This window comes from Cyprinodon tularosa, unplaced genomic scaffold, assembly GCF_016077235.1.
Source record: "Cyprinodon tularosa strain WSP-4 unplaced genomic scaffold, ASM1607723v1 ctg10, whole genome shotgun sequence".
In the NCBI taxonomy this organism is placed as follows: domain Eukaryota; kingdom Metazoa; phylum Chordata; class Actinopteri; order Cyprinodontiformes; family Cyprinodontidae; genus Cyprinodon; species Cyprinodon tularosa.
This window is the reverse complement of record NW_024037782.1, coordinates 3959255-3981925: the sequence shown is the minus strand read 5'-3', so window position 1 is coordinate 3981925 and position 22671 is coordinate 3959255. Positions and strand designations below refer to the sequence as shown.

The window sequence follows — 22671 nt, the reverse complement described above, 5'->3', positions numbered from 1 at the left end:
CTTGTTGCATCTTTGTCTCCTTATTCTGGCCTGTTTTCCTATCTCTGCTGTCTCTCCCTGCTTGTGCTGCATTCATACATAAACCAGAGCATTTTACCATTATCCAGTGTTATATGACATATGATAACGTAAAACTGTCTCTAAAATTGCTCTCCTGCCTTTTGTAAGGGGACCCGATGTCCATGGCTGGAAAATAACAAAAAATCTTTTTACATATGTTTCTAAATTAAGCAGGACTGTAATTAATTCTAAAAGGTTTAACACTAGGATATACACTCATCATGTATATATATATATATATATATATATATATATATATATATATATATATATATATACACTTGACCACAGCCAAACAGTCAGAGTAGTAAACCATCAGTTACCATTTTTATTCGTTGTGTGGTTTACCAATTAAATTGGTTAATCAAACCAGTGGCTCAGTCGATTTCTGTCAAATATAATGATTAATCTAACCAAAATTGGTTTAACCTACTAGATTAATTGTTTTTCTAACCAATCCATTGTTAAAGTGAACCATCTTGAATGCGTGTGTTGCAGCATCTCGTTTTCAGAGAGTGGCCCAGCTCTGAATCCAAGGAACCTTTGATCATTTGGAAACATAGTCCCAGCAGACAGCCACTGCTGTCATCTGGGTCTCTGAGTACGAGTTTCATATCTATCATATTAAGCAATTATTATCACTGCAAAATAATTAAATAACAATGTTTTAAAATTTCACATTTGTCATGTCAATCATGTCAAAAATGATCTATTTATGGGTTCTTAAAAAAAAGATTCTTCCTTTTGTTTGATCCATACAGTGGGAACAGCTTGTGAAGCCATTTCAACATTAAGCCAGCTCACCCCTCTGTATAATGCCCCTTAACCTCTCCCCTGTCACACACAAGGTCAATTTCATGCTGGTTTCAAAGCCATAAAGTCGCACTGAGCAACTCATGCTTTGGGCGCCGGGCGACTGAGGAATGTGTATAGCACTGTCTCTCACACTCAATCACAGACGTACACTGACAAGCAGCTACACACCCTCCCAGGACTGAAACATCTTTATCCAAGTACTTTAATCAGAAAGCACGTCTGCCCAGCGTCTGTTATACTCATAAATATAGGGTTTTTTTTCTCCCTGCTTTCCTTCTTTGCTTCTGTGTGCACATCATTTTTTATTCCCCCTTTCTTGAAAAAAACAGAAACGAGCGCTAACATGCTGTGTTGTTGGTCTGAGTGGAGAAAGGGGGCCTGACCCCTAGAAAAAAGGAGGGGTGGGGAGACTTTTGACGCCAGAATCCCAGACCGCAGCTAATCAAGAACAGGTGTGGGGGCGAGGAAAGAAGAAGAGAGGAGAAAAGATACAAGAAGGGCTACAGCAGCTTTGTCCCTGTAGCCAAATCAGATATGATTTAGAAAGGGTCAGTCCACGAGTTCATCACAGTGTCCTCAACATGCAGTGTCTCAAACTGACCATGCGTGTGCGAGTAGCTGTAGAGGCTTTGACTGGGAGGGGTGCCGCTGAAGTTTGAGTAGCCCAGCAGTCCGGTCTGTCCTGGAGAGTGACTCAGACCATCCTCTGTTTTTATGTCTAAAATAAGAACAATAAAACTTGTATTATATATTCATCTTAAAGCTAATTAGTATCAAGGAATTTAAAATAACACTAAAAGCCAGGTACCAATAACAAACATTTCACAATGAGGAAAGAATCAGGTAGGCCTAATTGTTGATGGAAGCTCATAACATGATAAGTTATCTGTATGTGAAACATCTAGAAAAAAAACATTAGCTATGGTTCTTGGTAATATAATCATAAAAATCTGATTTACTTTTTTTTTTTCTTTGAATCAGAAAATAGGCAAACGAATGATTTTAATGAATGAGGAGCATAAGAAAATCAAAAGATATTTAGCCTTAAAATTTCTGTGTGTAAACTTATCCAGCAACCAAATGCAACCAAACACGTAATATGATGGCTTTTTTACATTTAAATAAACACAAGTTTTATTCTTTTAAGTTTATATTTTTGACAGTTCAGTGGTCACAATACCATTATATCAAAACACTCTCTGTTTGATGAGCTGAATAGAGACCAATAACAGTTTAAAGAGTCGATATAAAGTTTAATTATATATTATTAGTCTGTAAAGGCATTTGGTTCCGTGTACAGAGCCTGCTTATGGTAGAGATTTCCCTATATTAGATGTTTCCATATGATTGGCAAATTTTAACAGGTTGTTTTGTAATCCGCCTTAAGATTACATGTTTTGTAATGTGTTGCGATCAAATAAAATAAAGTGAACTGAATCACAGGACTCATGTATCATAGGACTTTAATTACCAGAATGCTAACATAATGTCTGATTACAGTCAGATATGTAGGATAAAGGAATTCATCAAATTTATTGAATGCTAAAATATGTTAAAAAAATAAATAAATAAATAAAACAACAAGCTGTGACAGTATTAACCAGCCCAGGACTGACTGGCCTCTTAAAACTACTTAAAACTACTATATATATATATATATATATATATAAAAAAATATATAATAATAATAATAAAAAAAAAAAAAAAATATATATATATATATATATATATATATATATATATATATATATATATATATATATATATATATATATATATATATATATATATATATATATATATATATATATATTCTAAGAGTTTATAAGCGTTCTCATCTGAAAGGTAAGAAATGAACTCAGATGTCCATTTAAAGTACTGCAGGCCGTACTTTGCATGGTAAAGTTTAAGTGTTTATGGTCGAGCAGGAAAGAGAAAACAAAAGGGCAAAAACAGGATATATTGGATGGGTTGGAAGGTAAAAATCACTGATAGCTAAAAGGACAAAGGCCTGTCACTCATTTTCCAAAAACATATCTCATGGATCCAGAAGACTTTCGGAGAACAGCTCAGTAGAACTGGTCCTTTTTACTCTAAATGTCCTCCTCATGCTTCCCTTTTTATTCAGTGATGGAGTGCCATAATTTATCAAAATTTCTTTTAAACTGCTTCCACAGCATGCTGCACAAAGCTGTGGATTGTTTGTATGTCTTGTTGTCAATAACAAAAGAAGTTACATTAACACAGATGTCAATTATTGCCCCAACATCTGGAATCTTAGGGAAAATTTTTCAAAATAAAACCCAATTTTTTTTAAACACAACATCGGATTTGTTTGTACTTACTGTACGAGGGCATACTGTAGCCTTGTGTGTGGTGTGTGTACGTTGTGTAAGGTCCTGCGGGTTGAAGAGCAGGGCTGTACTGAGTCTGTCCATATGCAGCCATTTCTTAGTTCCTATAGAAAAGGACATAAAATTAGATTATTATAGCACAACAAAGAGAGGGAGAAAACTCGATTTCTTTTTATTTAATTTCTCTATTTAAAAGCAACATGACATAAATGTATTGCATGAAAGATTATAATTCAGTTTCCCTTCTAAGTCTGTGACTTAGTAATAGAAATAAACAAAGCTCTGGATTAAAGCAGTCAGTAAGAAGAGCATTAAGTATAAAGTAAGCACAGAAATTACAAATAAACATACAAACTGCTTTTTTGTCAAGAAAATGTTAAAATTTTAGGCAGGCTTGATAAACTTCCTCATCATTGAAAGAAGCATTGTCTTCAATAAGTTTATTTTAAATCATTTTTTCCAATGTGGCTTCATAAAAGGTCACTAATCTGGTTTGACAGCACTACAGAATGTCTGCTTTGTATTTGTTTTTTTGTTTATTCCCTTACCTGCTCCTATTGACAGAGCTGTATCTTCTTTATCCCGTTAACCTTAACTCAAGGTTCCTCTGAAGTCATCAACTCCCCTGTGGAAACAATCGGGGTATCACAGGTATGAAGTTCGCTGAGCCAAACCGGCTTTCCGTCCTGTTTCATAAGTTTTGAGGCACCTAAAGCAGGAGAAAAAAAAATAAAAAATCTAGGCCCTAAGAGGTAAACACTGTATGTGTATGGAGGGAAACTCAGCCCAACTTTAAACATCCCTTTAATGTAAAATGTTTTGGCAGATTAATGCAACAGACAAATTCTACGTTTTGTTTCAAGTAAAATGTTGACTCACTGTCCTGTCTGGCACCTGTACTCTCAGCTTCTTAGAAATATGTATTCAGCCTATCTAGCAACAGAAGGAACTCAAACAATAGGAACAATAGTATACTGATAGCCAGTATGAACAGTAGAGCTTTTGTTAAACAGAAAAAGATCTGATGGGAGATTTGTTGTAGTTTTCCGCTATTTTCCTTGTAGATTTAAGTTACTGAAGGGACTCTGATTCAGCCACGTTTCTATATATATATAATGGACAAAACACACTTTTTTAAAACTGTTTTATTACTGATTTTCCAAATCAAAAGATATTTGAGAGTTATCTATGAATTATGCTAAACCTGGATTTAAAGAAAATTACACACATACAATAAGTTTGATATGTGGTGCAAAAGGTCTAAAGAATTATGTTAAGATAACAAAGTATACATTCTTATAGCTACCCTTTGGTCACCAAGACTGACCTTAGCAGTTACTTTGGATTTACCTGCATAAAAATGACTTGTTTTTCCAGAATCATCAAACTGACTGATGTTTGAATTAATAAAGCAAGCAAAGCAAAGTCCGGAAAGTTTGATTTCCCTGTTTGTTATCCGTTAACATCATCGAGAGTCTCAGAAGTCAATAGTCACAAAGAACACTCAAAAAGCCCAAACCCTTTACAAACCTCTTCATTTCAGCTGCAGAAATTCATACAGTGTTCCTTTATGTAATTTATATTTGAGGATCAGTTGGCAGAGGGGTTCAGAACATATCAACATTTGAATGATAAACCTTCTAATTTAAAGCATTTTGCTCTGGTCCTCTTCATTAACCCAAAAAATACCTCCTCTGCCTTTATGCTGGTGTTGTGTTCCCCTTTTGCTCATGTGACTCAAGCTACAGTTGTAGGGCCTATCTGAGTTTGGTGGCTGAGCTTCTGTTCTTCCCACCAGAGCAAGAAGAAATTTCTCGGTTGTTGTGGAGCATGTCGGAGCTTTGATAAAAATGGGAAATGCTGGAAATGCAGTGTTGCTCTCCACAGTAAAATGAGTTTGGAAATGCAGTGAAATAACAGGGTGAGAAAACAGAAGTCCCTGCTTCAAACCAACTATACAACATGGCATACAAATTACCTTCTAGTAATGGGTTAAACATTCTTTGTGCCAAAGTAATCATTGGTTTGTCAAAATGTCCTCTTCCAGTTAGAAAGAAATGTCCTGGCAGTCATAACTTAATAAAGTTACTTAGCATTACTTAGCACTCATTTTTACCTACCAGCTGTGAGTCTGACATAGTGGAAATATTGCATATCTTCTTTTGGAAAGTAAGCTAGTATGAGTGATGCAAACAGCAAATTTTAAACAGAGCGTGCACGAGGATGCATACTCGCAAATGCTTTTAATTGGCCTTCCCTCTCAAGAGTGGGTATAGGGTTGTGCATGTGCATTCGTTTTTTGAAGTGGAGATGGCGGGTCTTTTAAAAAATTTGCGAAAACCCTCCACTTTACCTTCTATGCTCAACATACATTTAGGAATTTTGATTTTTCTGGTTATTGCATTCAGCATCTCCTCTACTTTTTGCAACCACCTTCCAACATTGTTGAAAACCAGAATAGGGAAACAAATGATAAATGGCCTGTGCTTCTATAGCACTTCTTTCAAGTCAGGACACTTGACCATAGTGTTTTACACGTCATTCATGCACGCAATGGCAAGCCACAGCTGCCCTGAAGCTCACTGAAAGAAGTGCTGTACACAGGCACCGCCTTTGACGATCATCAGTAGGCAATACAGCTGAAGTGTCATGCCCAAGGACAGAACAACACCGAAAGCCGGAGCAGGAGCTGAAACCGACAACCCTCGAGTTGCAGGACAAGCTCCTGCATCCGAGGCCACTGTCACCTAAGTCAGGAAATGTTGAGACAAAATGTTTTGAAGCAGCAGAGACAAAAAAACTCAGAAAGTGACAAAAAATTTAAGGATTTTTAAAATATACAAATAAACATTATTTTTTTTATTTATTTTCATTTTAGGAGAGTAAAGTTTTATGTTGAAAACTAAGTTTGTGTTATTCTAGTAATTTAAACACGACACAGGAGTAATTCTTAACTTTTTTTTTTTTTTTTTTTAGGAATCAGAAAAGTGTCTGTGATCATTCATTTTTCTTTTAATTTGAATAAGGACACACATGCACATCTTTAAAAGCTGCGTGTGTTAGCAGTTGGGCTTCCTTGTTCAGGGTGGGGCTCAAGAGCAGGGCTTCCAGGGCCATGGGAACTACGGGATACTGAAGGGGAGACAAGGGGAGCTCAGCAGAACAGTGGAGAGCTGAGATCTGAAACTGAAGCTAAAGCAAACTCAGCGGGGCCACAGGGGGCCACAGGGGGCAACAAGGCCAGTTCCACCAGCTTTACCTGGGTTCCAGGGATCTGCTAGACTGCTGGCTTTTTCACGGATATCGAATTCTACCTTTTATGTTGTGTGTTGTGCATTAAGTGCAAATAAAGATTGACTTAATAAAAGAAATATCTAATAACTAACAATTCAACTTTAAAAAGATAACTGCATAATCCTGAATGATCCCCAGGTGGGGATATATGTTATGATGAGGATTAACAGTATATAATCACAAAACCAAAAGAAAAAGGCAAAGCTTAACTCATACGGGGAAAAAAAAGAACTTATTCAATTTCTTAATTTCTCAGGTTATGTTCATCAACTTAACCAAGTATATTTAGTGACTAAACTATCTGTCTGTCTGTCTGTCTGTCTGTCTGTCTGTCTATCTATCTATCTATCTAAGGCTTATTAGTGGGGAGTGCCGACCTAGTGATTAGGGCATAGAGGTTGGAATCCTGAGGTTCGGAGTTCGAACCCCACTCCAAAAGACTGGCACTCTGGGTCTCTGAGCAAGACCCTTGACCCCACAGTGCTTCCAGGGCACCCCATGATGGTAGTCCACTGCTCCCAAAGGGGATGGGTTAAATACATAAGTAAATATCTCCAATGTGAGATTATTATAATATATATCACATTAGCATGAGTAAATAAAAAGGCACATATGAAATAAACTCTGTTAATAAAATGCATACACTTCTAAAGTATTTCCTTCAGCAGTTTGTAGATATTCGTGTCAAGAAGGAACATTAATACCAACAATTACAGCAATCTCAAGTTTTAAATTACTGTCCTCAATATTATGACTCAACACCACAGATGTTATGCCTGTATCACCAGTTTAGGCAAGACCTGGTGACTACACATAGCAACTGCTGGAATGGTTGAATTGTTTAAATCAAACTGATTAAGTTTTACATTTCATCCAAAAAATAATTCCTACATTTATTGGATTTAAATTGATCTATTTGTTTTTATTTGACCAAAACTATTTTTTTTTATAAAATCCATATCCATTTTTTGGCCAGTACTTTTTATGGTTGGGACATCACAGCAGTTGAAGAATCACAAATAGAAATGTTGCTCTAATAAAAATGTAAACAACAAAGAGAGAATAAAAAAGGAACAATTAGCACATAATAAAATAAATAATCATAATATGAACAATATAATAAATAATATATAAGATGCTGTAGTTCAGGACACCAGTAGCATTATGTATGTATTATGTGTCCTTTTGTAAGATACTAGTGTTTATTATCACTCATTTAACTACCAGTCCAAATATCCTTATGTAAATTGAATCACTGTATTAATAAATCAAAAGTTCTGTGACATTAAAACATGTCGCTGTAACAATAAACAGTAACAAAGTATCCCATCGCTACTTCAGATCAGAAGAAACATCTTTGTAAAATCTGCCGGAGGTAAAAATTATTTTGAGCTTTAGTTTCTTAAAGCTGGCAAATGTGGATTTGTCACTAAAAGGTCAACAACTGATAGATGGGCCCTTCTTATACATACTTATACTCTTTTATGTATTTATTCATACCAACAAAACAAGAATCTGGTTGCGTCATAACTTAACTTGTGGTTACAAGGGAAACAATAAGCCTTCATTCATTTTCAGTTATTTAGATGGCTAAAGTTATATGGTATTGTTCATGTTCATCTAAATAAGCATGCAATTGCAATTTAATATTTAAAATGGGTTACAATCTGTGTTAATGTGACTAAAGAGTCATATTACCCATTGTAGTGAGAGTCTGATAGCTTGACCTTTACAGGAACAGTCAATCTACATCTTGAAAAGGTGACTTGCTGGTCTATAATCATACCATATGGGACCCCACCTGGAGCCCCTAATTAAGATGGTCAGTATAATTGCCTGGGGGAGCTGGAGGGGGGGGGGGGGGGGGGGGGGGGGGGGGGGGGGTCGTGGCTGAATCACTGTTGCACAGAGATGTCTCTTTAGTTCCTGATAAAAGCTGTGGAACAAGGGGGGCACTATCTGGGTCCATGGGACACATTCAAGGTTTTTTTGTGCACAGAAAATGGTGCCATCTGCCAAGAACTACTATCATTAAACATTACTGACAAACAGCTGATACACAGTAAGGCTAGTTCGATAAACATGAAGTGAGGGAAGAGATAGACAAAAGAAAGAATATTCTGAATTTCATAGCGTTTGATTACTGAAAAAACACTTCCTAGAAGGAAGGTGTAAAAGGGTTTAATATGTTGAACGGAATAGTGGAGATTCACCGTTTTTTAATATATCTAAATAGCAAAGGAAAGGACAGAAAAACAGCTTACAATTACACAAACCTTCTTTAAAAAGGGGTCATTTAATATAAATATACATAATAGCCCTCTGGTTTGAAGTTCAATTTGTGTTTTAGGAGCTAAACCACATGTTATGTGAGAACCAATCAGTTCAGCTTCTCACACCATTATGATTGCCCCCCCACACATTTTGTCCACAAAACCACAAACTCAAGTATATCTATACAATTTGACATGATAGACCGACCTCTGAGATGAAGAAGGAAAAGAATGAATTGTTTTCTCAATATTTCACAAATGAAAATGTGAATAGTATGGCGCACGTAGGCAATTAATCCACTTTCAATTCTATTTCCCAACAGAAAGCCTGTAAACTTGTTGCCTTCAGGGGCCTTCACTGATCCATTCACTGCCTGTGTGCAATCTGATCTTAGTATTAATCAAGTTGTTCTGTAAAAGCATCAGAGATTTCTTAGAGAATATCTTTGTAAACAAACACCCAAAACACCCAGGATAAATTTGTAGAGAAAAATATGATTATTAGAACAAACCTTATAAGCTCTGAGCATTTTAGGAAAGCTCAAGGATCTACAAAGATCAGGTGGAGAATAGGGTAAAGATTACTTTGCTGATCGATCAATCTGTCAATTACTTTTTCAAATATCGATTAATAGTCGGATAGCAAAACATTCCTTAAAGAAGGCTGTTAACAAAATTAAACCAGGTGAAACTAAAAGCTTTCAACTTGAGGAGTAATGGATAGAGCATATTGACAGAAAATTTTTTAGTTTTATCTTAAATGCTAAATTTTTAGATTTTTTTTCTACAATTTTGGTATAATTGCTGCTCAAGGTGGTGTGCTCTATCAAATAAAGATATATCTTAGAGTCTCTATACTCCAGTTAACCGTTAATCGATTATTGAATTAGTTGATAATTATTTCAATAATCAATTAATCCGATTAATTTTGTTCATCCCTAATGGAGAAAAAAAAAAACTTTTGATAGGACAATAGCTACTCATGCAGTCCACTAATCTGGTCCTCTTGGAAGCATTTCAAAAAGAGGGCCATTTTTAAAAGAAAACTATAGGAAGTCTCATCTAAAGCCTGGTACCAGCCTGAACTAGCAAAAAGTGCAAGAACTTGCTCTGGTCTGATAAAAACAAAAGAAATGTTATGATCTAAATGCAAATGTTGTGTAAGAAAAAACAAAAAGAAAAAAAAAACTTCTCTCTCAACATACTATTTCTAAAGTTGTATGCGACGGTGACAACATCATGATAGGACCATGGATAGATCAATCCTATTCTTGTGTTAAAATAGTCCATGTCTAAATAAAAAAAAAACAACTGTGGCAACATTTAACAACTACCGTTAAAAGATGTGTGAACAATAAAGTTGCTCAGTCAACTAAATAATCAAATAAACAGAAGTTTGAGGTGGTAACTAGACAACAATGAAAAAAGCTCCCCAAGTCATTAGTAGCCTTGAACCTTTCATATGGGTTTATTGCAATGTCACCCAAATAATAACTGGACCTGAAAACTATATCTACAATATAACTAAATTGATGTCCTTTGGGTTTGCAACATTGCAAATGATATGATTGATAGATTAAAAAAGAGGAATAGCCCAAATAATAAACTTGTTTAAATTGCATAAATGAACCATGCTGCAAATTTGTGATTAAATATAACATTTCCAGTTTCTAAGCAAGTCAATTTTGATGTTTAAGCCTTACTAAATAACATGTAAATCTAAATAACCAAAACAAAAAAGAACAAAAAAAGGAATGTTTGTAAGTAAATGTACAAAACACCATAAATGTGAGTAGTACACTTTTGTATTGGTGGGGTGCAACAGACAGAGGACAATGCTGTCACATCGTTTTAATGCTATGAATCTGTTTTACACTCTTATTCAAAGTTGCTCTGTCTGCCCTCAATTAAAAAGACATTTAGTGCCATGTCTGTAGTTTCTGAACATTTTCCCCACTTTGCAACAAAACATGCTCCTGTATAGATGAGGGCATTTTTTAGGCACATCTTAATCTGTCAAAACTTAACCTTTTTTTGGTTAAAATAATCCTGATTCAAAACCAAAAAAAAAAAAAAAAAAAAAAGGAAATTTTCATTTCCAATTGAAATATTTTTAAACAGCCTTCTCAGAACAGTAAACTGTCAAATTAGTGCTTCTATATGTGACAAACGGGTCCATTATACAAGGAGCCAGTTTAACTGGTACGGTAGTTCTAAAGTATTTCCCCACCCCCACTCCACCATACAAAGCATCACTGTTATTTCCAATTTTATCAGACAGAGGTTAGATTTTATATAGTTAGGTGATCCTTAAATGATTAAAGCCTTTTGTGCTGAGCCTTGTCTTTATTTAAATTTCCAGCACTTCCTTTAAAATCTGTTAAATGTTTAAAAAACAATATATAAGAAGCTGGACAGGTCAAAAATCCCACCTGCATGCACACATATTGTCATCTTCCTATTATTTGTGTTTTTCACTGAATTCTGTTAATTTTCACAACAATTTCTATGCCCTTACCATGACAGAAACGCCACACCTAATCATTACTAGTGCATACACAAACTTGGCATTAACCCGAGTTCAAACCATCCTTTACATGCCTAAACAGCAGCACATACACACACCTGAGTCTCTAAATCGAGTCATCCTTATTCATCCCCTATTCCAGAAAAAAAGGGTTTCAACAACGATGTCCAATTAATCTCTGACCGCGGTGTGCCAGTTGTCTCCTCTTTCTGCAGTCTGTAACTTTACCCTCAGACCTGATGGACTTCTTTTCACTTGGGTAACTCCTCCAAAAAGACTGCTTCAGTCCTGGGGCCCCTCTCTGTGTCTCAGAGTAACCAAAATCTTATTATGCAATCTTTGTCTGTTTCTTAAGTACCTACTTTTTGCTCACAGCTAAATTACCTACAAAAAGACATCATCTCCTCTTCCAAACATTCTGACTCAGTTTTTATTGACCGTTTTTTTCCTTTTATATCCAAAAACTATAGAAAAAAACAGATTATTTTTTAAATGCATAATTTATTATTGAGAAATTTTAGTGGACTCTATGGCTCAGACCCTTTCTCTCTCAGTATCAGTGCCCCGGGACAGGGGGTCAGGGAGAGAGACAGCTGGCAGACCTCCCACCAGCCAGGGGGAGAGGGTGTGGGGTTGGAGGACTAGGCTGACCCCAGTCAGATGGTGGTCTGGCTTCCAGGTAACAAACATCTGGTCCATAGATGGGAGGGTGGATGAACATGCGCTCGCACATTAAGAAGTGACACACGCCTGACTGCTCCTGCCTTCTCTAATGAACTCGCTCTCACACACAGAGGCACACACACACACACTGGACTGTAGTTTATTACTCATGAGGATGAAAAGGTTCGCCCCCCAATCAGGCTTTTTTGCACGGGCCGCCCTAGTTGCTAACAGCTGGTCAGACGGAACTCACAGGTAGGTGAGGCTCAGAGGCCTTACAGACACGGTGAGGTCCAATTATGTCTTTACAAGTACAATAAGTGAATAACTGTGCATTAGGAGAACAGAGAAAACAAATATTAAGAAGAGTATGACTGAAGAACTGTTTTTTAAGCAGAAGGAACTTAAAGTACATTACCTGATAGAAGAATATTTTCACTAAATAAAGAAGATTAATCAGTTAAAATATTTAGAAAGAGATTGTCATTTGAGCTTTGCGATGTGTTTGGCTTTAACATACTGAAAATGAAATAAACAGAGCAGAGATAAGCAATGAGAACAGTTTGTTACACCAAGAATGCTCTGGGGACTAAATGGACATAAAAAAACACTTTAGGGAAATTACTTTCTTTGTAGAAACTCTGAGAAAAAAAAAACACTGGACAAGTGTCGTATGATCTCTCCCCCTTTGTGATGAAACTGTGCCAGTTAATGCACATATCTGAGAAACATGCAACATTTCAAGTCTTTTTTATTTAAATCAAGGCTTCCTAGTCGACACCAACAAAGGGCAGTTAGTTCATATATTCAAAACTGGATGGGGTAGATCATCAAGAAAAGTAAAAAACTGAATTCTTTTTCACCTGAAGATCATGTCTAAATTCATTCTGAACAAACTTGTTGAAATTCAGCTGTTACTTGCTCATTTGATCAATCATAACCATCTTTCAACTGTTGTCAAACATCAGCTGGCGTTCTGTAAAAGCGTTTTATATTTTAATTCTACACAATATTTCCTCGTCGTTTGGATAGAAAACAGTTCTTTTGTGTATAAATATATATATGTAACAAAATTCTCCTTAGTAATGAGCTATCTTAAATAATATTGAGGTTTTCAGAATCCTTTGATAACTTGAGACGACAGCTCCCACTGGCTGGCAGTAAAGACGGGCTCTTATGTAGTTGTTAAAGCGTTTATAGTCTGTTTTTTGCAAGAGGTTAAGATGTAAGATCTCAGTTTCTCCTGGATGATTTCACTTCATTTCCCTTAAATGTAATTCAATCTTCACCCTCTATATCCCATTATTCACTTCATTCATTGAGTAAAAAGTTTTTTAAAAATCATCAAAAAACTGTGTCCTCTGTAAAGCCATAAATAGCATATACAGCACACTCACACAAATGTACTCAACTAGGACTGCAACTAACAATTATTTTGCAAACCGATTAATTTGCTGATTATTTTTTTCAATTAATCGGATGGCCAAAGATTCCTTAAAGAAGATTTTTTTAAAGAAATTAAACAAGACGAAACTAAAACTTTTCAAATTAGGAGATCAGGATAGAGCATATTGACAGAGGAAAAGGTCTGCTTTTTTATCTTAAATACAAATTGTTTTTTTGCAATTTTGATATAATTACTGTGCTAATTGGGTCGCTCTGTCAGCTAAATTAATGTATTACAGTCTCTATACTCTAGTCAGTTATTAAATATATTGTCAAAGAATCAAAAATACTGAACTGAGTATCTGTTACAGCAGAAATAAAACAACTTAAAAAGCAGAATAGCAAAAAAAAACAATATCTATTACAATTAATTTTGGCCTGAAAAATTTTCTGTAACTTTGCATATATACAGGTACAACTGTTAGACTTCCAGCCAGTGAGAAAGGTAAGGATGAAAAGAGAGAGGAAAAAAGAGGGATGCACAGGAGCTGGGAGACATTAAGACCAAAGCAGCTGTGAAGGGATATAATAAAATCGACCAAGATAAAGTCAGGAAGAGCAGAACTTCCTATGAAAATATTTATCATTCCAGAAACCTTTGGCTACAGAGAGGTTTGGAATTAATTTGTGTTTTCTTAGGGGGGTTGAGGGGAGGTGCCTTCAGCATACAGGATGGGGAATTCTCCATATCCCAGGACTTTTTGGGCTGCTGCTTATTCACAATTTATTAGACCGGGTAATAAGAACCATGAAGGTTGAGGGTAGAAAAAGGGAGATCAACTAAAGAGGGCCTCGGGTCAGCCATCGAGAAGCAGTCCAGAAATGGGGCCTGGTGTTATTAGGAGAGGAACCACAGTGTTAAATCAAACACAGTCAAGCCCACGCGTTCGGTATGTGGTCTGAGCACACCGCTCCGCAGCCTCCAGCAGACCCCTGGATGTTATTTGTGGGGCTTAAAATACAGGAGGTTTTGTAGGATTTACAGCCCGTTGAGAATAGTAACATGATATAGTTGCTATCTTAACTAATATTCTCTTTTTGCTCTAAAGGTTTGGTTCAGAAAATTGAAACGGACAAAAAAAAAAAAAAAAAAAAAAAATTCTGTGAAGAAAATCAAACATTGACAGAAAATTCTGAGTGTCAAACCAGTCTTTACTTCCTAGCAAATAAACAAATGGCCTGGTGACTATTAATATTTACATAACATAAAAGGGTGATCTTAAACAATCTTGGAAAAATATGCAATTAAGCTCACATAAATTAACAATTGCATTCAGGATTTTATTGAATTTAATTTCTGTATTTGAACGTTAATATGCAGCATTGACTCTGCAGTTTAAGGAAAATGACAGAATGGGAATTTTAAAAAGCAGCTAAGCAGAGGAGTTTTGTTGGTCTGAAGCCATGAAGCATGCCTTGGAAAAGAGAAAAAATAAATATGAATACCAGCTTTGAAAAAAAAGTGTGGCTCCCCTAATTTCCTTTAATGATGCCTGCTGGAGGCCTGTCAGGGAATTGGGTGTAATCTTCTGTAGTTAGAAAGCGAGCAGAAAGTTTCACAGTGATTCAACCAGAACCAAGAAAAACAAAAAAGTTCAATTAAAAGTGAAGGCCCTTCATGTACTTCTACCCTGAATCTTTAAACAGCACTCCAAGGGTCAAATAAGCACTTTACTAGTGCAACCTTGGAGCTTTCCTTCTTTTTTTTAAGTGAACTCTCAATAATTTTGACTGAAGAATAAACATAATTGTTATGCAACATCGCACATAATTTCAAAAATAATAATAGCAAACTATTATCATTATTATTAATTATGAATTAAATTCCCATAATAATTCAACTGATTTTTTTTTAGATGCAAAATGGGGTTACTTACATTACAGTTAAATATATCATACAGTAAATCTAAGAAAACTATTTTTTTCCTTAAATTCCAAGCGAATACAAAATGTGAAACTCATAAAATACATAAGCCATAAATATATATATATATTTTTTTATTTGTCTTTTCAGAGTTTTCAAGTTTTTATCAAGATTATCGTTTATAATAAAATATAAAAGCTATACCTCAACATTTTGAAGTATGCAGAGGTAAATTTGGCAACGTATTGGAATAATTTTAAATTCAAACCTATATAAAAAAAAAAAAAAGAAATCAAGTAAGTAAGCGCGATGACTATATTAATAGACAAATATTTCTCTAGGTATCAGAAAAATAACTCACCATTATTTACTACTAAGCAAATGCAGGAACAGTCCGGTATTCAATCAGAGCCGCTGGCGCACCATGCCATGAGGAGTTTCCCTCTGAAGTGTCCTGAACTGAGCGCTCCTGTTGTCTCGGAGCTCCTCAGTGTGAAAAGAAATTATGAAAAACAAAACACAACAGACGCTCTAGGATTGCAGGCTCCAGGTTACGGTTTTTCTGCAGACGCTCAGTCGGCATCGATTGTATTTCTTGCTCCTCTGCAGCCCCAGAAGGAGTGTTTGCTTTCCCGGCGGTGGGGAAGTGTTAAGTAAATGAGCGAAGATTTTCGGTTCCTCCTCCTCTCCTCCTCCTCCGCCTCCTCCTCCTACTTCTAAACAGGGGGCGCGCGCCGCGTAGCACGCAGCTTATTTGAGAATGCGCGTGCCCTCTTTTTATCTAGCTTTTGGCCATTTACATCGTATCTCAGCTTTAAATCCTCTGTTTGGTTAAGAGCTTCTTCTGTTCGCCTGATTGCGCAGTGAGCCTCCAACTATTCAAAGAGACTCACTGATGCTGGATACTCTGTATTTGCTGCAGATATGAACAGTTCCCACACTGTGCTTCAAGGTTTTAAGGTGTTGACAGGTTTATCAGGACTCAGTTGTCTTTGTTGTTTCTCAGTGTGGGTGTATTGGCCTTCCCCTTCCTAAATCCAGCCCATTTACTACAGAAATGCTCTAGAATCGTTGACAAGTGTGAAATTGTGTTTAAACAAGAATCTCGTTTGCATAAGGAAAAAAAGTAAACATGATAAGAAAACGATCCTTAACAGTAAAAGTTTCGCATTTAATTATTAACCCTATTTTAGAATGTTGAACAAGAGCCTTTGAGATCCATAACAGGCCCCATTCAATAATTTTCTTCAATAAAGTTTTTTTTTTTTTTTTTTTTTATGTACAGTGTTGACTGAATATATGGCACTTTAAAACAATGCCAAAAAAAATAAATTACTTGGAAAGTAACTTCTCCACATGCTATTATTCTCATACATGTTATTAAATTAGACCCTAATGCTGTTTATATTAAATCACATATTGTTGTCATTAATCTTGTTGTTATCTTGTTATAGCACTATTATAAGCTAATATTTTCCTTGGATATTGGAGCTGCAATACATATTCTATCCTTTTTTTAATTGTTTTAATTGATGTTTGTGACCTTTAGGTAAAAATCAATGACTTCAATTTGAACGTATGAAAGTTGGTTTAAAAAATAAAGCAATAAAAAACAAATAAGTAATTGTTTACTCAAAACCTGTGTTTCAGTTTGAATGTTTAGAACTGTAAATATACAGTCATTTGTTTATATTACTATTTTTCTTTTTCATGTTTTATTACTGTTTTTCAAGGCTGCACTTTAAAAATTGTCTACAAATTTATTTTTGTATACACTCGTGTAGACAAAATGACAAATGAATCTAAGTGTAAGTCTAGGTTTATGCTGACTTAGCCTTATATATTATTATACTTTAAGGTTAGCAAAACAGGCTGCATGGATGTGGGTCTTATCAACACCTGCTGAGCAGGAAATCAGTATTTGCCTCATGTCCGTTAGAGTGTAACCGCCATTTCCAAAAGTTCCCTTAAAATGGAGGAAAGGTGGTGCAGGTGTGTCATCCACTGAATATGTGTGTATTCATATCTGCATCATGTTTTCCTAGAATTTTTACTATTGTCTCTGTGTATTTTCTGTAACTTGAGAATGCCCATTTGGCCACAAAGAACTGGGACTTTGGAGGAAACAGGTCCTCTTGAGCAGGGATAACAGGAAGGTCGGTTGAAGTCATTCTCACAGCAACAGACATGGGATATGTGAGGGCACCTGGGTGAAGATTCCTGCTTTTCACATCTGTTATGGCACTGACATGACTAGCCTTTTAACATTGAAGGAAAAATTACATGTATCAGGGTTTTATGACTTCAAAGAATTATGAATAATTCAATATTTTCCTTAGTTTTGATTTGCTTTTTCTAATCCAGCTTATAAACTGATTAAAGTCATAGAACATGCAGTATGTGAGAGCAATGTCTGTTTTTGTCCTGTTATTTATATATTCATGTTTAAACATTCTAGATATTAATACCCTATTTAAAGACAAAAAAATTAATTACAGAAGTTTTGTTATTTTATGTGTACCCAGCAGAAATATCTGTGGTTAAACACTGCTTTTTACCAACAATTGTTTGAGTATCCCATAAGGCATAGATCTGTCTTAGGTGAAAAAAAAAGAAATCAATAGCAAAGATAAAGATAGAGATGTATACTGTATATATATATATATATATATATATATATATATATATATATGTATATATATATATATATATATATATATATATATATATATATATATATATATATATATACAGCCATAAATCATGTTTGAGTTTTTAGATCGCGTGATAGAGAAAACTCTTTAAACAAATATATAAATATGTAACTTCAACTTCAACTTAAACATTTATGTTTAGTAAGGATTCTGCAGTGTACACACCTTATGGCAAAAATGTAGACACATGTTAATTCAGTTATTACAGTGTTTTCATTTCTCTACGATAGTTTGGGGTTCACCAAATAGTTATTAGATTTGCTTAGATTGATTGAGCTTGAAGCAGCTTTGGTGACAAATCTCCTTAACAATTAAATGTAATGACAATACAAACACTTAGAACCATTGTGCCACATGTTTCCATATTTACCAAATGAAAAGAAAAAAACCCAAAAGCAATATCGAAGTAAAAGGATGGCAAAAACCGAAACAATAACTATTGCTCTACAATACCCAGGCCTGAACATGTGTGTATTTGGTCTAAAAAGTGGTGAAGTAGTCCTGCTCATGACTGAGTGGAATGTTAGGGGAGAAATAAAACCTACCATTGTCTTGGTTTTCCTCTTTGGTCTCAGCTGTCTGCCTCTCAATCTGCTGACACATAGTTACTGTCAACCTGTGTTGTCCATATTCCTCTTATTGTTTTGCAATCAAAAATAATTCACAGCTTTTTTGTCAGAGAGCAAAATTTAAACCAAAAAACATGTTTTTTGTTAAGGATATTAAAGTGAATATACTATTTTATCCAATATCTCTGTGATTTAAATATGACCTTATCAGTTAATGTCATACAAAATAAGTCAAAGCAATACTGTGTATTAGCAAAAGAACACCAGCTCAGGTCACTTTCTTGTACTTTAAAGGTGCATAAAATTAGAATAAGTACAGATTTATCATATATATATATATAGTTTGTTTTCTGTTTAGCATTTTGTTTCTCCCTAGTGTTTAACAACACTCTTTAGATCTACCACACACCATAACATACTTTTGCCATGTTAAATAACAGAATTTAAAAGCTTTGTAAAGAAAGTGGAGTACATACTAATGTGCCTTTATCAACTGGTGCTTTTTTACAAGCCATCTAAAAAAGTTGTTACAAAGTTGTTTGACATAAACTAATGAGGACCATTCTATTTGAATAAGATGGTGAAAGCAACTGTTTGACTGATTTGTCCACAAACCCAAGAATTCTACAGTTTTCTTTGGGTCTGGCAACTGAATGCCACTCCATATGATTCACATCACTGTTGTATTCCTGACAACATCCAGGGGCCCCTATCTCCTAGTAGGAAGCATCTGGATTTTCTTCTGTTTTCCATTTGTTCATTTAGATTTTTTTTTCTTTTGAGACCAAACTGTCCTTTGAAAATAACTCCTATGGTTGAGTTTTACATTATATAAGCTTAAGTATTACTCTCTAATCAATCTAGCAGTAACCACGGGAAAATGTATTTGTTCCTCTTCTCTCTATTCATGTCAAGATATATTTTAAAAGCGTAATTCGTAATGTGAGTTAGAGTTAAATTTAATGTCAAATGTAATCAGCTGAATTTGAAGCAGAGATGCCAAAAAATATTCATTAAGATAACAATTGTCACATTTTGCCTCCATTCCAAAAACCTCAGCTGTATCTAGATCCACCCCTGTCATTTCTGTATACATCGACAACATTGATAAAGCAACACTTTCATCCATTTGGACAGCTTTCATCAACATATTTTTGCATGTTCCTTTTATCTAACCAGATGATTCTTTTTGAATTAGCAGGTTCCACAAGTCTAAAAGTTTAAAAGAAGTTGCTGATAAATAAAAATTGTGAAGTTGTAAAGCTCTCCTCGGCTAATAAGGAAGGGGCCCTTTAGTAAAAGTGTAACTAACCACAGTATTTGCAGGTGAGCTCTTGTTTGTTGTTTTTGGAGAAATTCCAGTACAGGTTCTCCCAGTAAAAACCAACACAAAAAGAAAAGTGCAATTTAAGATGTTAGCATGTCATTATTTCTTCCTGGAAAGACAAAGATATATCTATGCAGTTATGCACACAATTTTAAATTGCCTGTATTTATATAGAGCTTTTTGATGTCAGAGAACTTGACCAAAGAGCTTTACACTACATTCAGTAGTGTACGAACACGGTACGTACATAGGATTTGTATAATGAATTGATTTATGGCAGTCCAATATTTGTTTTCTGACTTTCTTTCAACCTCTCAACCAATAGCACTGATAGACTTCATGTGCAAATATGTACTGGTTAAACTGCCTTACTTCCAATACTATATTAACACCTTCAGCATGATTCAAAGGTCTCAGGTTGGCCTCTTTTTGACTGGGTCTGCCCAGTCTTCTCATTACTAGCTTTAGGTCACAAGACCATAAACTTGATTAAATTTGAAAGAGGATTTTCTTCAGCGATATGGCTGTCTTCAAAGAAGCAGGACTAGATAGCAACATCCCCACTGCTGAGATGGAGCTGCTGGGATGCTCTCTGTTCCAGGCTGACAGGACTGCAGTTTCAGGCAAAGCTGCGTAGATTATTGGAATATCGTTTGGAATATCTGGCACTGAAGAGCGGACAATTCAAGTTGGTTAGAGAACATATCATGGCAGCAAACTGACTGCTAAGTTAATGCTGTAAGTGTTTGACTGCCAAATGAACAATAACCCAATCATAAGGCTTGTGAACAGCATAAGTTCCTGGACATTCACATTTCCTCTGACCTTTCCTTGACTAAGAAAACCTCCAACTTGGTAAAGAAAATCCAACAATGACCTTTATTTTTAGAAATATAAAGCGAACTGGACTCCCTTATAGGCTGCCTAAAAACCTTAATAGGGTCTCATGTCTCAATGTGGTATAGCAGAGCATTGTACAGGGTAGGAAAAACCTATTCTGAGTGGTGGGGACAGCACAGGTGATTGTGGGATGGTGTCAGCTCTAGATCTGAACTCACCTCACCCCCGGTAGTCAACAAGCTGACAGCAATTTAAAAATGGCCCTATATGCACTTGAGATTTTTTTTTTTTTTATAGTAGCCTATAGCTGCTATAATACTCATGAAGATAGTCCTTGACAACATCCAGGAACATAGAATGCTATTATACTATTCCCTGATGTGTAGCAGTTTTCTCAAAGTAAGCATTAAAATTAGCCTAAATCAAACTGTACATCAGTGACAGTAGAGGTGCATTCATCAACGAAGGAAGCTCAATGGCAACAAACAGTCTAAAAATTCAGAAACCACAGCAAGGGTAGATGTACTGCCTGCAATGTGCCTATATTATAATTACTGAGAAAACTACACATTGCAGACAGTGTAATGTACGATTCTGTACAGAAAAGAATAAAGAGGAAATATTTGAGTCCTTACTGAGAAAAAAAATGAGATGTTGCAAACACATACAGCCACACAAATAATGTACATATTAATGCTTTCCTGTGCAGTCCCTGCTCTAATATACACCTCCTCACCCCCTTCAGTACCCCCTATGTCTCAGGAATGTGGGAATGATTGCCTTAATTTTATACCGTGCATGGCTTCCTTTGGTTCAATTTTCACCAACACCATAAAAAAGAAGCAGTTGTAAGGTCAGCAAGAACCCATCTGGTTTTGCCATTCCTGGGACTTTAATGACCAGGTAATAAAAGTTCAATTTGAAAGAAATTACAACAGATGTTTTAGGCTGAAAGTCTCAGACATAGTTGGTTTCCACAGGAGGATGAAACTCCAGTCTGCAGAAGCTGCCCACTCGTCTGATATACTTTGTAAAATGTTTGTGCAGCATGCGAAAAAGCACTAAGAAAGTACATGGAACGATATCCTAAAACAGAAGTAAACAACAAATAATTTGTATATCTATCTTAAGCTAGTATTATGTCCAACACAAGTATGCTTGTCTTTCACTTATTTAATAACAGCTAGTAGGTGTGATTCACTTCCTTTTTTTCTACAATTTGTTTCTGTTTAAAGCATGGGAAAGTCTTGTTGGATGTCATCTTTCTCACCTAGCACAGAAAAAGTAGCCAGCGTTAAACATTTAGGAATGTCTCAATGAAATTTACACCCTTAGGCCAGGTATTGTCTTTTCTGAATGTGTTCCCGTGTGAACAAATATATTTGTGACTGACAGTCCACTTGAGAAGTGCATACAGCTCTGCTCCATGTGTTACAAATCATCACAGTAATCAAGTAATTCACAAGATGTAAATTGCATCTTGCATGATATTTGTTGTAAACCCCTCAAAGTGAAAAAAAAAATGCATGTAACCCAAATAGAATTAATATGACAGAACCTGGGATTGACAGCTGTTCTCAGTGTTCTAGATTTATAATTCCCCTATGAACCCAAATGAAGCAAAACCTCAAGCAGTCTCGCATATGATGGATGATCTCCTGAGAGAATTCCAGAGCTTTTTGCTTTTTTAAACCCTCAAGCCACAACTGCAACACACACACATATACACCCAAACACACTTTCAAGTCTTCTATTTCCTTTGCACGAGCTCAGAGGTGAGACCGAATTGGTCTCACAAGTTCCCACAAATGCATGGAAAGCTTTCGACTTTGAAAAAAAAAAAAAACACCTGCCTGAGTGTTGAATTTTTTTTTTCCACACTGTCGTTCTCTCTTTGTCAGAACAAAAACAAAGCAGGTTAAGA

At 35.6% G+C, this 22671-nt stretch overlaps 1 protein-coding gene across 4 annotated transcripts in view; it reads right to left on the bottom strand.

The window, feature by feature from the left end:
• Nucleotides 1-15971, bottom strand: part of eya2 (EYA transcriptional coactivator and phosphatase 2) — a 33092-nt gene extending 17121 nt beyond the window's left edge. For 2 of the 4 annotated variants that reach the window (XM_038305866.1, XM_038306047.1), the window contains exons 1-4: nt 15659-15968; nt 3779-3939; nt 3222-3334; nt 1478-1594 (exon numbers count right to left, since the gene is read on the bottom strand). In XM_038305866.1, the coding sequence (XP_038161794.1) occupies nt 1478-1594; nt 3222-3324 (220 nt within the window). In that variant the 5' untranslated portion in view covers nt 3325-3334; nt 3779-3939; nt 15659-15968. Of the gene's footprint in view, nt 1-1477; nt 1595-3221; nt 3335-3778; nt 3940-15658 lie in introns of all 4 variants that reach the window. The other 2 variants (XM_038305955.1, XM_038306111.1) reach the window with 2 other exon arrangements.
• Between the last annotated feature and the right edge of the window lie 6700 nt (nt 15972-22671).